The sequence below is a fragment of the Archocentrus centrarchus genome, chromosome 14 (genome assembly GCF_007364275.1).
Source record: "Archocentrus centrarchus isolate MPI-CPG fArcCen1 chromosome 14, fArcCen1, whole genome shotgun sequence".
NCBI classification, from domain to species: domain Eukaryota; kingdom Metazoa; phylum Chordata; class Actinopteri; order Cichliformes; family Cichlidae; genus Archocentrus; species Archocentrus centrarchus.
Window position 1 is genome coordinate 12,416,071 of NC_044359.1, and position 19,325 is coordinate 12,435,395.

General features: G+C 40.6%; 2 protein-coding genes across 3 annotated transcripts in view; both read left to right on the forward strand.

Moving 5' to 3' along the window:
- The window catches only part of usp28 (ubiquitin specific peptidase 28), a 27,621-nt gene extending 16,257 nt beyond the window's left edge, over positions 1 to 11,364 (forward strand). For both annotated transcript variants that reach the window (XM_030747098.1, XM_030747100.1), the window contains exons 13-26: positions 67 to 249; positions 541 to 749; positions 1,569 to 1,639; positions 1,867 to 2,095; positions 3,110 to 3,445; positions 4,157 to 4,290; positions 4,760 to 5,035; positions 5,284 to 5,379; positions 5,956 to 6,134; positions 6,475 to 6,553; positions 7,276 to 7,355; positions 7,811 to 7,934; positions 10,226 to 10,424; positions 10,808 to 11,364. In XM_030747098.1, coding sequence (XP_030602958.1) covers positions 67 to 249; positions 541 to 749; positions 1,569 to 1,639; positions 1,867 to 2,095; positions 3,110 to 3,445; positions 4,157 to 4,290; positions 4,760 to 5,035; positions 5,284 to 5,379; positions 5,956 to 6,134; positions 6,475 to 6,553; positions 7,276 to 7,355; positions 7,811 to 7,934; positions 10,226 to 10,424; positions 10,808 to 10,983 — 2,371 coding nt within the window. In that variant the 3' untranslated portion in view covers positions 10,984 to 11,364. The remainder of the gene's footprint in view (positions 1 to 66; positions 250 to 540; positions 750 to 1,568; positions 1,640 to 1,866; positions 2,096 to 3,109; positions 3,446 to 4,156; positions 4,291 to 4,759; positions 5,036 to 5,283; positions 5,380 to 5,955; positions 6,135 to 6,474; positions 6,554 to 7,275; positions 7,356 to 7,810; positions 7,935 to 10,225; positions 10,425 to 10,807) is intronic.
- A 3,032-nt stretch (positions 11,365 to 14,396) lies between these two features.
- Positions 14,397 to 18,964, forward strand: orai2 (ORAI calcium release-activated calcium modulator 2). Its single transcript, XM_030747127.1, has 3 exons — positions 14,397 to 14,700; positions 16,363 to 16,598; positions 17,625 to 18,964. Exons 2-3 carry the CDS (start codon positions 16,368 to 16,370, stop codon positions 18,192 to 18,194), a joined length of 801 nt encoding a protein of 266 aa, XP_030602987.1. The 5' UTR covers positions 14,397 to 14,700; positions 16,363 to 16,367; the 3' UTR covers positions 18,195 to 18,964.
- Positions 18,965 to 19,325: the final 361 nt, after the last annotated feature.

The window sequence follows — 19,325 nt, forward strand, 5'->3', positions numbered from 1 at the left end:
GTGTTTTTTTTTTTTTTCTATTTTAGATCAAATCTTGGTTCAGTTATTTCCTTTCTTTCCCTCCAGTTATAAAAACTATGGCTCAGGACCTACCAAGTACCCTCTAGCTGACATGCTCCAGTTTGTGCTGGAGTTTGCTACCACCAAGCCGACTAGCGTTTCCCCAGCTGAAGACTCAAGACAGGCTGCATCTTCACCGACTCCTGGTGCAAGTCACCCCCTCGCTGAAGCCGTCACCAAAGAAAGCAGGTGTTTGCTGTTTTCAGCTCTACTCTTCCTGTTTGTAGTGACAGTATTACACCCACCAAGGCAATAACTAGGATCTCAGAGATAAAATTCTCCTTTAAAAGATGCAGTAAATTATTGTTTCTGACTAGATTACTATTGGTTTAATGAAGCAGAACTAAGACATATCACTCAGGGATTTAGAGACATGGGCTGTTCCACAAAAAACTTCAGAATTCCTCCTCCATCTCTCTCTCTCTGAATGGAACATATTGTCAGGCTTGTAACTGATGTTGTTTTTCTTGCTGTCTTCAGTGATCCTGGAGAAACCGACTCATCAGAGGGCCTTGGTTCCAGTGTTTCCAGCTGCCAGAGGACCCCCATATACAAGCCCTTCACTCAGTGCAGACAACCCATTGACTGTCCGCCACACCCGGCCCCCCACAGCATCACCGAAGAAGAGCTGCACTTTGTTAAGACCTGTCTTCAGCGTTGGAGGACTGAAGTGGAGAATGACATAAATGGTATGCTAATGAAAAAGATTTAAGTATATTACTTTGTAAGCATTGTATGAAGTCCTAACATCATTTCGTTTTCAGTTGCTAAGCTGGAAAATGCCCCACTTTATTCTTAATTATTCATTTTGCCTCTTTTGGTGGCTTACAAGAGGTTTGATAAGAGTGAGTAAAACTATACTATAAAGCCGAAGCCTGCACAGAGTAGAGCGGGGCCGTAAATCCCCTCAGGTTTGACACCTTGTCTAGCACATTCCACATTATATCAACAACCTTTAATAAAAAGACTGTGCTTAAAGATATGCTTTAATAAAACTGCTGCCAAGCTGGTTGCAACAAATGATGATGAAGATGCATTAATGTGGGTAGCCTTGACAGTGAAATTGCAATGAGCTCCACACTTGCCAATTACACCTGGTCTGCCATACTTACTCTCCACCTTCAGTGCAATAAAGTACATTTATTAAATATAAATGTTGCAGGTGAGTGAAGAACAAAAGTGTACCGTGTGAAAATGGCACCTCACTGGCACAGAGCTGTGCACCCGCACAAAAATAGAGCCAATGTTCTTCTGCTGACTGTGACTCATTCCAGTCACAGACAATACATCAGAACATGTTAAATGTCAAGATGAGTCATATTCCTCTATATACCAGTGACAGATATTTGCGCAGCTCTCTCAAGTTTTTAAAATATAGTACCACTACCACTACAATTATTCAAATTAGTATTATTCACATTAGCTTATTTATTAACACTTGTGCAAATCATTTCCTTTCATAGTTTCTGTTTATTATTTTTTTTTTTGTATGTGTGCTTGTTTGCTAGAACTAAAGGCCAGCATTGACAGGCTCACTCAGACGCTCGAGGGCATGTACTCAGACAACACTCTCTGTCAGGTAAGCCCTGCACTCACCTAATTTAGCAATTCAATTACATATTTTACATCTACAGCTGTAGAAAATGAATCAGCTGAGATTGGATTAAACTTTACTGATATCTACAGAGAAACACAAAATAGCGTAATATAAACACACAATGTACAACGCAATGCAAATAAGAACAGGTCAACTGAAGGTAATGTTGCAGTTCATGGAGAACAGCATGTTTCTCATGTTACTCTTAGGCCCCCTACAGACTCCATGCAGTGCTTGTCCATGAAGGCCAAGCATCAGCAGGTCATTACTGGGCTTATATCTATGACCATGCTAACCACCGCTGGATGAAGTACAATGACATAAGTGTCACTGAGTCATCGTGGGAGGAGCTGGAACGAGACTCCTTCGGAGGGATGACCAACGCAAGTGCCTACTGCCTAATGTACATTGATGACAGGCTACCTCACCTCATCACAGGTACGCCTATGTTTCAGTTATCAATATGGACTACACCAAAGTCAGTGTTTGCATATTAGCCAGTGTCACCTATGTACAAGTGATAAGCAGCAATATGGATCACAAAATATGTATTTTTTTTCCCAATGCAGTGAGATTCAGTAAAGATGAAACCACAATGAAAAAAATTATAAATTACAGAAATTTATTCGGTGGTCCTGAAAGGTCAAACACACTGCAACTTAAGAAAACACCAGCAAATAGAAAAATGCTGCAAAAGCATATAAAACACAACAGAAGTAGAATAAAACACAGTGGAGATAGAAAGAAAAAGTGAAAGTTGAGTAAAACAAAATGAAAAAAAAACTGGAAATGTTTTTGGGGAGATAATAAGGTGACAGAACAGTTCCAGAAGTGACAAACTAACAGTAATAAATGGCTAATAGGAAACATGTAAACATAGCAGGTTTATAGGAGTCACAGTACCTTCCATGTTTTTCTCCCTCACAGCACCGACAGATCCTCCCCTTTTTTTAAGAGTGTCTCGGTACGGTCCTTCACATGTTTTAGTTTCTGCCACTTCTGCAGCTGTTCAGTCACATTGTTGTCTCCTGTTGTGTTTTGTGAGAATTTATTTTTTCACTTTCTGTTCTGTTTTATTCAACATCTGTTGTGTTTTCTTTGTTTTTGCCTCATTTTTCTATTTGTTGGTGGTTTTTTTTAGCTGCGGTGCGTTTGCTCAGGGCTGCCATAAATTTCACTCACTTTAAGTAATGGCAAAGGTTTTTGTAATGTAGCTTCCTCAGCTTACCTGATATGCAGAGGCTGTTCTATAATATTAGAAGCTAAACCAACAAAAACACTTTTTCGTCCACATCACATACTGCAAACATTTTAAGTACAGTAGGATATTCAAATACTCATTTGTGCAATGGATATAAATTTTATGAATACAAACGGCATTTCTTAAAAGACATTAAAATGATAATTAATCATAGTTGCTCTACTAACTAAAATGCCTTACATCCCACCCAGAAGATACAGATGATGAGACAGGCCAGGTGCTTCATGGCATGGACTCTCTGCCACCCATCCTCAGGCGCTATGTCCATGAAGATAACCGCTGGTTCCAGCAGGAGCTCAGCGAATGGGAGGAGCAGTTCTGCCAGACAGCAACCCCACAGGAAGAGTCCACAGCCTCTGCTGAGCCCCCAGGTCCCAGTCTGGATAATATACAGCAGTCACCTGTTGAGCCAGCACCGCAATCAGGACCCTCTACTGAAGAGGTGGATGAGGGAGCCACTCCAGAGCCACAGCCAGACCTAGAAGCAGAGAAGGATCCAGATCCTGGTCTCAGAAAGGAGCCAGGAGGTCTGTAGTGATGCCTGAAGAAACATGAATGAGACAGAAACCGATCCAGTATCTTCACCACTCTGTGTATATAATGTATATGTACACATAAAATGTGCATGCAGTACTGGTAATTTTATTTACACCAGAACATTTTCTAAACCAGTCGCACAGATTTAAGTCAAATCTGTGAACCATTTGGTTCAAATATATACAGTATGAGATCTGGGAAGTAGATGAAAACATTATTATACATCTCTTATAATTAATAATAAGATGGCTGTAGGTGGTCTTTAAAGACAGTATAGACCCACGAGATATATATAGATGTATATTCCACTAGTTAAATGTGCTGGTGTCAGTTATCACTGTTATTTCTATATTTTATCACATTCTCAGTGGTGTGTGGAAGAAAATCACCTCTCTCCAGTAAAATTTATTTGCTGTGTAACAACCACCTATCAAAAATATAGTGGACACTTGTTACACAATTTCTGCATAGTTTTCTTAACTGTCTGCCCTCAGACTGGACCAATAGACTATTATTGCTTGGAGATTTGAAGTAGGGTCTCTGATATCAGATGAGATTAGACTACAAGATAGGCTGCACATGACCCTGAATTGGATAAGTGGAAGAGAATAGATGGATGGACTCTAATTATATATTTAGCAGTTGTTCGTTGCTAAAGACACATGTAGACTCACAGCCCGTCTCTCGCTTTTTGACCTTAGAGGAAACAGATTTATCACCCCCACCACCAGAGGGCCCTGGCTGCCAGCCAGGTGATACCAGCACTGCAGCAGTCACCAACACCCTGGGAGTCAGCCAGAACTCTGATTCAGATGAGAAGGAGCTGCAGAATCAGGTGAACAAGTACATGATACCTTGCCCGTCCATTCCCCATCCCCCTGTAGAATGTGGGTCATAAATTCTAGGTCACAAAAATAAAGTGTGTACATCTGGGTCAGAGATCACATTTCACCAGTTAGCACGGTGATGACCGTTCAGGTCGAGCTGGATGTAGGGTGATGTTTACAGATCAGTAGGTTGTTTGAAGTCAATTTTCACTTTTTGTTGTGGTCAAAATATAAACACATCTCTCTGCTGATCCATCTAGCCAGCATTTTGTTGAATGCAGATAACCATTCAGTCAGGATATTTCTCACCCCATTTCTCAATGAATGCATTTTTTTGTTAGGATTGCAAAGTACTGTAAAATGGCACCTGAAGGCACACTTCAAGCCTAGTACTAGACTTCCAATCCCTCAAAAGCTGTAAAAGAATACACTGATCGAGTATAATAATGTGTTCTATCTTAAAACTTTCTTTGTTAGATTCCTGGCCCTGATGCAGAGCTTTGCGATCGGGCGCCATCTGACATCCACATAGAGAAGGATGACCTGGAGGTGGCAGCCCTCGGCTCTGAAGCTGAAGGAGAACCACAGGCTTCCGGAGAAGATCCCGAACCTGTGTCAGAACAAAGAAATGAGGAGCAGCAGCAGGAGGCTCCCGCCAGACAGCGACAGACTGAGAACGAGGTCTCAGAAGTGGAGATCCCCAACGTGGGCCGGATCATGGTGAGAGCAGATGCTGATGGATACAATGAAGAGGTAAGGTCTAATGGTGTGTGTTTTCAGCAGCTATAATCACATATTTACAGACAAAAATATAAACTAAATGATGAAATATAAGGTTAATTTTAATGGTATGGTATGAGATTTATTACCTATAATTTAAAGAGACACACTAGTTTGTGAGTCCGCCTGGCTTTTCCTTTGTTTTCTGTTTCCAGTAGTTAGCTGTCATTTCATGCTATAATCACTCCTATTTTTCTCTACATTGTCACATCATTTCTTAGATGATGCTAACTCCAGCTATGCAGGGTGTCATTCTAGCGATTGCCAAGGCCAGACAAATTTTTGACAAGGAGGGTCCTGAGGCTGGCCTCATCAAGGTATGTTTTTTTAGGGATAGTGAAGTTCCTTGAATTTCACATCAACTCTAAATTTAAAAAAAAAATCTGATTTAGTTCTTTAGACCTAAATACTTGTAAACTGTCCTTGGACCAACCCGTGCTCTAATTGCAGTTTTTAAAAAGATATATCTTTCCAACAGTTTTATTAAAATCCACACAAACACAAAAATGCGAATGTTGCGGGACCTTTTAGTTACAAGTTAATCCCTGAAGGAATTCCTTTTATCCTAAACTGGAGGTTCTGTCGCAATAAGTTTAGTGTGCAGCATTCACTTTGTAGGGTGAGAAGCCTCTTGAAGATTTCTTTTTGTATTTGATGAAGAAGAATTTCTATGAAGCGCAGTGTTTCACATTTTAAAAGATTAACATCAATAGCAAGACGTCTGTTTTTAACTTTGTCTCTAAAGTCACAAAATCCCGCAGATTTTAAACAACAAAGAAAACACTTGAACTTGTGAAACGCTCGATCCTTGTATGAGTCATCCTGAGGTCTAGCAGTGCGCAATTAAATAAATAAAACAGTAAAAACATTACAATTCCCCATGGTTCTCTCAGGCCTTCCATGAAGAGTATTCCCGCTTGTATGAGCTCTCCCAGGAGGAGACCACGCCACAGGAGGATGCACGTCTGCAGCACGCTCTGGTCTACTTCTTCCAGAACAAGGCACCCAAGCGGATCATCGAGAGGACGCTGCTTGAGCAGTTTACTGACCGCAACCTCAGTTTTGATGAGAGGTACACGCACTCAGTGATAAGTGGTGGACATGTGACGGTGTGATCAAGTTTTTTAAAAAAGTTTTAAAATGAGAATATTGATGAGAAAAAAAAAATAGCATATATAAATGAAAATGGACCATCAAACCGAATGTAAAGCAGAAGCATTTCAAGGTTGTAGCGTATTTATATACAGAAAAGAAGGTTTTAGCTCAAAGCAGAATGCTTCACAGGTTAATAAGAAAATCAGCAGATTATACAGCGTGCATATTGTGCCATCTAGTGTCCAGAGAACAGAGCTGGCTCTCTCCCTGCCCCTGCATTTGCTGTTAAACTTCATATATCATTTTCATACCTACAGAGCCATCAGTATCATGAGAGAAGCCCGGGCCAAACTGCGCCTCATTAAGCCAGAAGACATGGACATGGAGGAATACATGGTAGGCTTAGATATCATAAATCTGTAGATATAGAAATTAGTATAATTTTCAGACAGACATAATATGGCAGTGATCTGAAACAGCAGCTGAAACATGCTCCAAAAACAGAACCGGGGCAGACATCTGCTAAGTTTCTCACTGGGTTGAAGTTTTGTTCCACTGCAGAACATCAGTGGAAAATTTGTTACTGGGTGAACTGATTTGTGGCCAAATCACCTCACCTCAGTCTAAATCTACAACACATGCTGTCCAGAAGTAAAAACATAGATGCAGAAATGCTGTTAAATGTCAGTTTGGCATTTTATTAAGGGTTTCATTTTCACGTTGTTACATGGTTGTCTCTCTTTATGAACTCCCTAATCTGTGTTTATTTGGGTCTGCGTGGTTGAAATTCCAGTAGGGAGCATGTAAACCCAGTGGCATTTGTTCACACTGGAATGAGAACTATGTATGTTCCTACATGAGGAGACAGCTGGGGTAATGAAGACACCAATCACAGATTGCGAGTGCAAACTGCTCCTTATATCAAGAGCATAGCATAAACTTAACACCAACCTTTTTGTTTTATAACATAATAGGTCTGCTGATATTCTTTATGTTCTTTGTCAGCTAATCCAGTGGAAAGACTAACACTACAAAATAAAAGCTCAAAGATTCATGTTCGAAAAAGGAGCTAAGAGTGAATTAAGGGATTGCTGATGTTTCTGTTTGCTCTCTCGCAGCAGTGGCATGATGATTACAGGCTGTTCAGGACCGTGTTCATCTATCTGTTGACTGGGCTGGAGCACTACCAGCACGGGAAGTAGGTCTCCAATATTCCCCAGTTAGCGTTCGTCTGATCGCTTTTGCAGAATGTGTTACACAAAACAATCTCATACATCACTGATCCTTTTGTCACTGCCAATTAAATTGTGCATTGATTATAGAGAAAAAGATGCACCTTAAGTTAGGATGTACATACCAAAGCAGAGCTAATTATGGTACAGTTAAGATATATCCTTAGGTGCTATAATTGTTGTGCAAGAGGAATATGACATGAAACAAAATCAGGCATTTTTAAAAGTATAAGGACCCTAAATTTATTTACTTCTTGTGTGCTTTGAGATCATAAAACCGCATACTATATTTACATATTGTGTTATAAAATCATGCTGGCTGAATTTGGTGTTTGCCTGGGAATTAAGCACATCGGTTTAGTATTTCTCTTCTTACCAACAGTTTATTGTTTTGTGTGGTTGTTGCCTGTGTGTACTGCAGGATGCGGGAGGCACTGAACTACCTGGCCCACGCATATGAGACCAACACCACCCTGCTGAGAAACGGGGAGAAACGTGGTGTGGACACATCTCTTATTGCAGTTTACAGAAGGAAGTGTCTCACTGTGAGTAGGGCAAATTTCCACATAGATCACCGAGTTTTATCCCTCTCTATAAAGTCTGGAATATCAGTGAAAAAAAAAATCTAAAAATAAAAGGTTTTGTTTTGCTTAAAAGGAAATTTTCCAGGACATTAGAATCAAAGCAGCCATCCTCTGGGAATGATGCATGTCCCCCTGACATTTTCTAAAATATGTATTTCTGTACCACAAATGTGGACAGGACTGACTGACCAACAGTGCCATATTTAGGCTCTGACAACAGAAGGGAAATTTTTAAATAAGCTGCACTTGGCTTAGTTTCCCATTAGAGCCTCTATAAAATCTAGGCCAGCAGTAGATTTGTTCTTCACTATACTCAATTTTAAAAAGTACATTGACTAGTGACTGTTAAGCCCAGGTTCAGTTCATCTTTGTGTATGGAAACAGCAGTTCAGAAATCAGTCAGGTTTTATTTGTTTTACCTGTTCTGCAGCTTTTAACGGTGTCGCTTTTAAGCTTACACAGACGCCCAGCAAATGAAACAGAGTTTCATGTCTGCCTCATTTTGAATTTGATGGCAGAAACATGTCTCAAAAAGTTGGGACTGGGGCAGCAAAAGACAGCTGGAGGAACATTTTGCAACTAATCAGGTTAACTGGCAACAGGTCAGTAACATGACTGAGTATTAAAAGAGTATCTTAGAGAGAAGGAAGGAAGTAAAGATGAACCAAAGTTTACCAGTCTGCAAAAAAAGAAATGCATCTGCTGCTTGTGGATGAATTTCAGAATAAGTACCTCAATGTAAAATTGCAAAGACTTTGAATAACTCATCAGCTACAGTACAGGATATCGTCAAAAAATTCTGAGAATCTGGAGAAAACTCAGAGGACGGGACAAGGCCGAAAGTCAGTATTGTTCCACGATCTCCGAGTCTTCAAGCTCCACTGCATTAAAAACAGCTATGTTTCTGTCATGGAAATCACTGCATGGGCTCAGGAACACTTCCAGACATTGTCTGTAAACACCGTGATGTCCATAAATGTAGGTTAAAGCTCTAATGTGCAAAGAAGAAGCCTTGTGTAAACACAATCCAGATACACTGCAGTCTTCAAAGCTCATTTAATATGGATTGAAATAAAGTGGAAAACTGTTCTCTGGTTAGACAAATGGAAATTTGAAATGATTTTTGGAAAACTTGCACGCCGCAGCCTCTTGACTAAAGAGGAGAAGGACCATCTGGCTTGTTATCAGTGCTCAATTCAAAATCCAGCATCTCTGATGGTGTAGATGTCATGAACTTGTTGTGTGGTAGGCAGAGCGTGGACCCAAAGGCAGAACTCCAGAGGCAAAATGTAAACTTAGAACTCAGCTTTATTGCTGTTAAATCACAGAAAATAAACCAAAACATAAACTGAAGAAGGCTGACCTGGAAAACACGGAACTGGGAGACGTGTAACCATGAGGCGACACAGAACAGTGGACAATAAATATAAACATGTGAAATGGGAAACCAGTGGAAACACAGCTAACTAAGCACAGAGGACAAGACCATGGAAGAAAAACTAAATACCAAGCACACAAGAGCAAAATAAAACAGGATGTGACTAAACAAGACAGAAACGCAGACCTGACACAGAGACACAGGGAACCAGGAATTAAATACGAATAACTATAACCAAGAACAAAATTGAAATGACTAAACTAAGAAGGCCTGAGGATAAATAAAGAAACCAAGGACCCAGGACCATGACAGTGGGGGGGGGGGGTGCATTAGTGCCTATGGAATTGGCAGCTTTCTTGCTGGAAGTTAGATACAGATTTTAGAGCAACACATGCACAATAATAAACCAGCATGGCTTTGTAGTAGAGCAGTGCTGAACTGGCCTGCCTGCAGTCCTGACCTGTCACCAACTGAGAACATTTGGAGCATCGTGAAATGAAAAATAGGTCAGAGAAGGCCCAGGACTGTTGAGCAGCTAGAATCCTATATCTCCCAAAAGTCCAGCAGCCAATCTCCTCAGTTCCCAGATGTTTACAGACTATTGTTTAAAGATGCTGCACAGTGGTACACATGGCCCTGTCCCGACTTTTTTGAGACACGTTGTTGCCGTCAAATTAAAAAATGTGCATTTATTCATTCCAAGTTTAAACATTTTATGTTTTCTGTGTTGCGTTGTGAATAAAATGTGGGTTTATGAGATTTACAAATCAATGCATTAAGTTTTTATTTCCATTTTAGCCGTCATCCTGATATTTTCAGAACTAGATTTGTACATACAAAGTACTCTATCCACGTTCTGTCATCCACCATGCAGGCACTGAATGAGAGTGCATCGCAGCTGTTTTGCAGTGGTGACGAGGCCAAAGTAGAAGAGGGTGTCGCCATCATGGATGAGGCCGTCATCCCCTGCCTTCACCTGATGAGCCGGGATTCAGCTTTATCCCAGGAAGACCGGGATGCAATGGAGGCCATCCGCAGCCACTGGTGCTGCTGCCTGGGCCAAGACATGGATCGTAAGTTTAGGTGTTACCACATCAGTTTATTGTCTGTACCATCCAAGTCTGTTATAGTTCTGGCTAATATTATGAACTAGAAATATTAATTATGAACAATGGTTTAAGAAAATAAGAAATGTACAAGGTGGCTTGTTGCCATCCTTTCTGTATATTTTCTGAATGCTACCTGAGTATCTTGCAGTGGGATCACATCAGCTGTAATGCAAATCTCTCAGATTCCATCCATCTTGAAAAAGATTTTATGTGTATACAGCAGATAAAGATAGCTCATACTGGGTACATTTTAAAATAAAAGCAATGTGGGACAGGGGCATAAAGACCTATACTGAGTCAAATACACAGTCTAAAATGTGTGTGTGCTGCTCTTCCTTTGTGTTTAGACTCATTACAGATGAAGCTTGGAGAGTTTCTTCCCAGGGTCCTGGATGGCTCAGCCGACACAGTAGTGCTTAAAGACCCGCCCAAAGTCCACGTCAACCAGGCCTACGACCTGTGCAGTCGCCTGGCTGCTGTTATGGAATCCATTCACAACACGTCGGTGGTCATTGTGAAGTGAAGTCCCAGCAGCCTCGTTAAGCTGTGGCTCTTAACTGAAAGCAACTTGACTGATTGGTTGTTCTGTACTGACAGACTGTAGGGCTGAGACATCATGTAGAATTAGCACAGATTGTTTGCTTTAGTTAATCTGCTGTTCAGCATTACACACTTTGCTGCCTTCACATCGCAAACTGTACCCTGTGGGTAGAGAATGGTCCACGCAGGGCTGTCACCACATGAATACATACTTAATACAAGAACAGTGACACATCATGACGTTTTAGCCCAGAAGTCTCAAAAAGAAGCCCATGTTTTATCAAAAGTGTCACCAACCAAACTATAATCTGTTAAAGGAGTACTTAGAATTTTAAGGACTGCAGCAGTAGGTTATGCAAGTGAAGCCCAAAAGGTTGCAGTATTGCCACCTTTTGGGCTTCACTTGCATAACTATATGCAAGTGAAGCCCAAACTATAATCCCTGCATTATAGTTCCAGGAACTATAATGCAGGGATTCTTTTTTTTCACGTAACACCTGTAACTGTCTTTATGTTACCAGCTGCAAAGAGACAGATGAAGGTTTAACTAGCCCCGACCACCTCATTTTACAAACCAGTTTGCAAGAGAACAGTGAGGCGGTTGTGATTGGTGAAAACGTTCATATATGGAAACATTTAGCTGGGTTACCCGTTAACTTGAAAAACAGTTGGCCGTTGTGATGTCACTCAGCTCTGCAGAAAGTGACTGGATTGATATCTGGATCGTTTTGCTGAGGAGTGTGAATATACAAATGGGGCCTTTTGATGAGGCTTAAAAAAACCCGAAATTTATACTGCACAGTAAATAATAGTGTTTAATAGATTTTTTTTAAATATATGTTTTATATTACTTTGTATTTTTCCAAAACAGATTTTAGGAAATTGCACGTCAGTGAAGCTAGACAGAAACATGTCTCATTAGTAGTATTTGTATAAATACTAATGACACAATTTTGCTCAGATCTAAAAAAAACAAAACAAAAACACTCGAGTGAGTGGCCGCTCTCACGGTCACTGGTTGGACAGCTCCTTGGGTATGATGTGCCTTTTCTTCTCGTTGAAGGTCTGTCTGTAAACCGTATACGCCGTCTGAAAGGAGACATGAGATGAAGTCCTTTTTTGTGTTGCAGATGCAGCACAATATCATAAATGAAGGATTTTTAGGTGAGCTGCTGTAACAGCCAATTTTTGGCCACTGATTTCAGTCTTTCACTTGTACTCTGTGATGATACTAAATAAATGTTTTAAATACTCTTTGTATACTTATTATTGATTGTTACTTGTGTGGGAGGGCTTTGAAGCCATTCCAGCTGCTGCTCCTTATATTTTGAACTAACGCTTCCCAAAACCAAAGCAGCATGACGAACAGAAATAATACTGCTTCTTCCTATAGAGTTTGGCTGTTGTGCAATCAATATTAAAAACAAATCAGTGAGCTATGCTGTTCTTGCATTATGACAAACATGGTCAGTCCATCTTATTTTGAATAGACTGTACATGCCATGTATATTAATCCAAAGGAGATAATTCACAATATCCATTTCCTGGCTAGCTGTTTGGGACCGTTTCTGAGGCTTTTGAAGAAAATCTGGAAAAAAAAGTGGTCCATTTTTAAAGAGAGATTAACAGTACTGTAACTGTACTGTGCAAATGTCTTGAGCCATCCAAGGAATTATAATTTCTTGTGATTTTTTTTTAAAGTGGTCTTAAACAATAGTTGTCTACACATAACAGACAAGGTGTGGGATCATCCTGACAGAGACCGGAACAAAAGGCAGCCAACATCCAAAGGAGAGCTCTGAATGTCCTCCAAGGAGTCTGGAGAACTATTCTTGAAGACTGCTGAAAGAAATTACAACACACCTTATCGAACACAAGCACAATTTTTCACACACAGCCAGTTTAGGTTAAGTTGAAGAATAAATGTGGTCATCCCAAATATTGGCTTTCAAGCTTCTTGGACTTACAAACTCCATTTTTGCCATGTAATTTTGCATGGTTTAAAAAAACTCACTGCACCTATTTCCCATTTTACCTCCAAAGTATAAAGAAATTAGGGGTGGCTGGAGACTTTTGCACATTACTGTACATCTACAGCAAGAATCAGTTAGGTTACAGAAGTCAGAAACTCTTGGGTCTCATTGGTCTATTAATTATTTATTTTTTTCATTTGCTGACATTAAGTGAATAAGAGACTGCCAAATTTATTTTATTTTATTTTTACTCCCAACAAATTATTTGGTTTTGGCATTCATTTGGGTTTTGCATGGATAACACTGACAGTCCCTATTTTACAGGCCATGTGCTGTCTTAAGTGCTGTAGTTTGATGTTATTTTCATGGCTTTGCTTGGCAGTAGAACACATAATCTTCCCAAAGCCACATAAGTACTTTATCTATGTGTATCTACCTGCTACAAATGTGTCTTTATGAAATAAATTCTTTATTGTTATTCAAGTTTAATTGCACATCAAAGATGCAATTATACTGAGATTAAGGCAATAATACTTGAGAGTCAGAGTTGGCACAGGGTGGATTAAGTTCGGTTTTCACTAGCTGGCCTTGTTGTTGGATCCATGGGGTCCAAGGTGGTGATGGTGGTATAGATAGATAGATAGATAGATAGATAGATAGATAGATAGATAGATAGATAGATAGATAGATAGATAGATAGATAGATAGATAGATAGATAGATAGAAACTGACATATAAACAGTTTATGAGTTGCAAGCATGAGCATTGGCCCTGGATGCTAAATGAGACTATCAGAATCTTTAAATAGGGGCATCTAAAAAAAAAGTTTGACAGCACAAAATGCACTGCCAGCAGTGTGAGGGATATAACCGCTCTGTCAGCTTTACTGAAGATATTACCTCCAAAATAGTCCTGGATGATCTTACCCTTTGGTTACAGTTATTTGCACTTTTGAGTTTGAACCATGGACCACAATTAACATTAGGGGTCTTATTGCACACTTTAAGATTTAATAATATTAATTGATTCATATATTTTATTAAAAAAGTGAGAGGCCTACATTAGAGACTGTGACATAAAGCATTGCTGGGACTAAAAACCAACACAGGTACAAAAAAAATAATGGTGCAAGTCATTATTTTTCTAAACCCACGCTAAACAAGGAATGTTGCTTGTAGTGCCTTTTATTCAAGTGTGTGTGTGTGTGTGTGTGTGTGTGTGTGTGTGTGTGTGTGTGTGTGTGTGTGTGTGTGTGTGTGTGTGTGTGTGTTTTTTTTATGTTATGGAATTATTTTTGCATTAACAGTGAAATGGGCCTTGATCAGCGTCTCCGGTAGCATGGGTCTGGGTGACTTTTATTTTGAAGGCTACACGCTCAAGCGGAAGCGTTATTTTAAGGATTTATTTTTCCTCAGCTTCCGTTCTGCCCTCTGATGGGAACACACCATCCGAACCAGGAAAGCCGGCGGCAGGTGAACTTACTTGGAAGGGAAAAGCAGCTCTTACGCAGGTTCGCGGGTTATGGAGGAGGACTGTATCGTACCAGAATCTGGTTCGACTGCAGGACTGAGACGGGGATAATTGTATTGGTTAACTATAACCGAAGAGCGGAAGTTGTTTGACCAAAACAACCGGAGCGGATCGGAGAGCGTTCATTTGTGTGGCAACGTGGAGAGAGAGCTGTTGCGGAGTTTGCATCCATAATTGAGAGGCACTTTGGTGGACAGGTAAGACGGAAAGTTAAGAAACAGGTGAACAACTTGCTGAGGACAGGCTAGCTAAATAAGCTAGCTGGACGAGTCCTGCTCGTGTCAGGTAAAGATGGATTCAGGCTAAGTTGCGCACCAGATTCTTTTGCATAAATATTAGCATTTTGTCTTCCGGCTTTGCTGTGTAACGTTGACTGAAATAACCACGGTATGTTAGCTAAACTCCGTAAACGGATCCTGCTAACTTACCAGAGTTCTAAATATACATAGAGACGTAAAGGTATACGCATCTGCTGAAATGTGTTACCCCTGCAAAATCATGGGGCCACAGTGTTGTACTTGTCTGTGTGTATATATATATTTATAGACGGACATACAGATAGATAGGCACTGTCTGTCCTATTAACTTTAATAAGTGTTTGTGTATTAATAGTTAAAGTGCGCGTTTGTACACTGAAAACCAGTAGTTTGTTTGCACAGCCTGTGCTTGTACTTCGTGAAGGGACACAGACGTGTAGCTGCTGTGCAGTTTTTTGAATATTCTTGTTGAGTGCATCACTTTTTAAAAAGAAAAAACATAGTCGTGACAATGTGTTTGAGAATTTGTGTTTTGTTTGTTTTTTTTTACTCTTATGACACGGTTGGAAGGATTTTGTGCCGTTCAGTCACGCCGGTATGGGTACTTTATTCATGCGTTATTTTTTTTTTGTTTCCTGTTCCTTAGCTTTAGCTGCCCTGGCTCTTTGCCAACAGCCTGCAAAACATTGTTGAGACAGACAAATGTGGTCCCTACACCCCTCCCCCCAGCAGACACACACACACACACACACAGGTTTAATGTGGGTTGTGGGAGTATTAGGCTAGACTTGCTGTTAACAGGAGGATGTCAGGAGGAAACAGCAGAGATTGCATTCTTGTTACACCCAAATTTCCCCTCTGTGGGACAATAAAGGCTGTTTCTTCTTCTTCTTCTTCTTCTTCTTGTATAAACATTCTCATTGGAGTGTTTTTGTAATCTTTATTGGGATATTACCATAACATCACAGTTAATAAACTCAAGGATCCATCATGCATCATTTATTTTTTATTATTTGTATACAGGCCATATAGGGGCAGGAGCTGGCAAAACATTTTGGTTTAATGCTGCGTTATGTGGCATTGCTCCATGGTGTAAAAACGTTAATGTCACAGACTGATGATTTATAACTTGCTTTCTCAGCAGCATCACCACATTTGAATTTCTTCTGTATCTGATGCGTATCTACCCTGACCTCAGAGGAAGCTTTCTGTTTTCAAAATGAGTCACTAAAAAAAAAAAAAAACACCTTGAGAATGAGTACTTTTTTTTAAAATGCCCCACAGTACATTTACAAGATTACTCCGACTTTTCAGTAAATCATAATTTAGCAATTCATTTGAGGCAGTGCTTTCCAAAGGGTAGACTTCATGTTAATGTGATGGCAATGTGTTAGCATGTCTGACTTTGTTTAGAGCTAAGAATTGTGCTCATTTTTACATAAAATGGTACCTGTAAAACAGGTGCTTGCAGGAGGAATAAAAAAAGCCATTTAAATTATTACTGCTTAATCACACAGCCTGTGTTAATCTCTTCAGTAGTCCTAATGGGATCTCAGACACCAGGTCATTTATATGACCCTTTCTCTGCTTTATACTCTCCAGGTGCCATGAGCAGTGAGCTGAATGTGCCTATGGGTTCTCCAGCCCCGGGGGTTGCAGAGCCCGCCCCAGACAGCAGCGGGATGGACTACAGGGACTGGGTGCGACGTAGTTACCTGGAGTTGGTCAGCTCCAACCACCACTCAGTGCAAGCACTGTCCTGGCGGAAACTCTACCTGAGTCGTGCTAAGCTGAAGGCCTCCAGCAGGACCTCTGCCCTGCTGTCTGGCTTTGCAATGGTTAGTCATATTCACCTCTTTTTTTTTCTTTTTCTTTTTGTGGACCAGCTTCCTTGTTTGTTTTTTCTTCTTGTTTTTGACCAAATCTGTTGTGACCTAGATAATCTGCACTAACCTGCAGGGAGGAAGTGGTTTTAAATGTCATGTTTGTGTTGGCATTGTTGCATCCTTAATGAAGTTAGTGGTTTTTCTGACAACACAAATAATCATTGTATTGAGTGAATCAGTTCTTTAGCATAGAAGCACAAATGTCCTATTGTGATGAATTTTGGATAACTGCATTCCCACAGAAACATTTCAGACTAACAAAACAGTAAAAACTGGAATGAATTCATTCTTCTGCTTATCAAGAAGAAGCTCCTGCTCCGGCTCCTGCCTGCTTTGTGTTTCATTGGAGGACATCGTTTTGTTATTGTGGCTTTTCACAAGACAAGCCGCAGCCTCTGTTGCTATGGAGAATAAGTCAGTCAGAGATGTGAATCAAATTCAGAACACTTTGCATCTCAGAACAAAACAAAAGAGAATCTGACGCTGACCCAGAAACTGAAATGAAACTTTCTCAAACTGCTTCCTGGTTTATTAATTTGCTGCAAAGTAGAATTGCTCGCTTCCAAGGACTTGTTGGACTTTGCTGTGGTAGCCTGGAATAATGCAGAGTTCAAATTAATTGAATGAATCTGAATTAAGATGTCACCCATTGTTTAGTGGACTACCTGTCAATTAAAGTAACCATGTGGTGTGAAAGGAGGTGTGGATCATGACAATCAGTGGTTTTCACCCTGTCATGATCTACGCCTCCTTTCACACCTTGTCGCATGTGATTATGCGCATGAACAATAGTGGATCACAACCACCTCCAGGGGACTACTGGGGACCACTGGGGTTTAAATACCTGCGTCTGTCCACCTTTTAGTTTGAGAACTGAAACATCTTCAAGGTTCACATGCGTAGTGTTTTTGTGTGTTTTTGATGCACTCATGGATGCAAAGTAACTTGGAAATTAATGGCCCTGTATAAATGTCTCAGGTGGCCATGGTGGAGGTGCAGCTGGAGGTTCATTTCAGTTACCCTCGTGAGCTCCTCATCGCCTTCAGCGTGTGCACCACCGTTCTGGTGGCAGTGCATCTCTTCGCTCTGCTGATCAGCACCTGCATTCTTCCCAATGTGGAAGCTGTCAGCAACATCCACAACCTCAACTCTGTCAGCGAGTCGCCTCACGAACGCATGCACTACTACATCGAGCTGGCCTGGGGTTTCTCCACAGCGCTGGGGATCCTGTTGTTTTTAGCAGAAGTGGTGCTCCTCTGCTGGATCAAGTTCCTGCCTGTAGAATCTGTCAAGATTAAAAAGGTAAGCCCTACAACTGCCAGCCCTCTGGAAACTACCACCCCCACACAGCTTAACCCCGGCTGGCAGGCTGCACTGGCCTCCACTATCATCATGGTCCCAGTGGCGGTGATTTTTGTGGTGTTCACCATTCACTTCTATCGCTCTCTGGTTCGCCACAAGACAGAGCGTCACCACCAGGAGATCGAAGAACTGCATAAGATTAAGGTGCAGCTGGACGGCCATGAGAGAGGACTCCAGAATGTCTGAAAACACGACGGCAGCTTTAATGACTTCACTTCATGTCATATATTTATCATGCCCCCCCCTCCCTTTTCTAAAATTTATTCTGGTCACTTTTAATACCTTGGACATGTCAGCAGTGAGCTTTACAGTACAGACAACCAATGTGTCTCAGACTGCTTATTTATTCTTATGGTGAAGTTGCATTGTAGGATTTGTGCAGTGACTCTGTGCTTTGGATGTGTAATTTGTGCTGATGAAAGGTCATGTAAAAAGGTTTACAGAAAAAGGGCTATTAAGTTCTGTGTGCCATTCTTGTCATATCTGTGTTTTCATGCTAGGGTCGGGTGATGGTGATGAAGTTTTTTTTTTTTGTTTTTTTCTCCTTTTTGAATCTCTTGTAGCTCCTCCCTTATTGTCATAAAATTGATTGAAATGATTTGGGTTGTAATTTTAACTTTTGCTGCCTGTGCTTAAAGAAATGGCTTTTGATTAAGCTTTTTATCTTGCCTTAAGTAATTTGGCTTGTTTTTTGATTATTGTGCTTTATTGGTGTCTATGCACATCTTCATTTAGGCGTAACAGTGACAGGGAGAGCCATAGTATTAGTCTTACAAAGTGTTACTGCAATTTTAATCATTCAGCTTTTCCTGCTGTTATGAAGGTAAGATTTCTTTGTGAATGGTAAATGGACTAGTTCTTATATAGCGCTTTTCTACTCAGTCTGAGCACTCAAAGCGCTTACACAACACATTTTTACATTTACCCATGCACACAAGCACATGATTAATTAAGCTAAGTGCTTTTAATTAGCTAACATTCACACTCCGACGGTTGCATCGGAGAGCAACTTGGGGTTAAGTATCTTGCCCAAGGATACATTGGCATGTAGCCTGGAATTGAACCTCTGACCTTCCAATCAGTAGGTGACCTGCTCTACCTACTGAGCTACAGCCACCCCAATGTGTGGGGATCATCATCATAACTAGCAATGTTAAAATGTGTGCAGGGCATTCCCTGATGAACCGAGCTACTCACAAAGATGCAAGAAATGCTCATGATCTTGTGACGGGGGTTATAACTTTTGCTAAAAAGTGACCCGGGTTCTGACCCGTTTAGGTGCCATCAGATTAATGTTAGTGTGTATGTCTAAAAGGG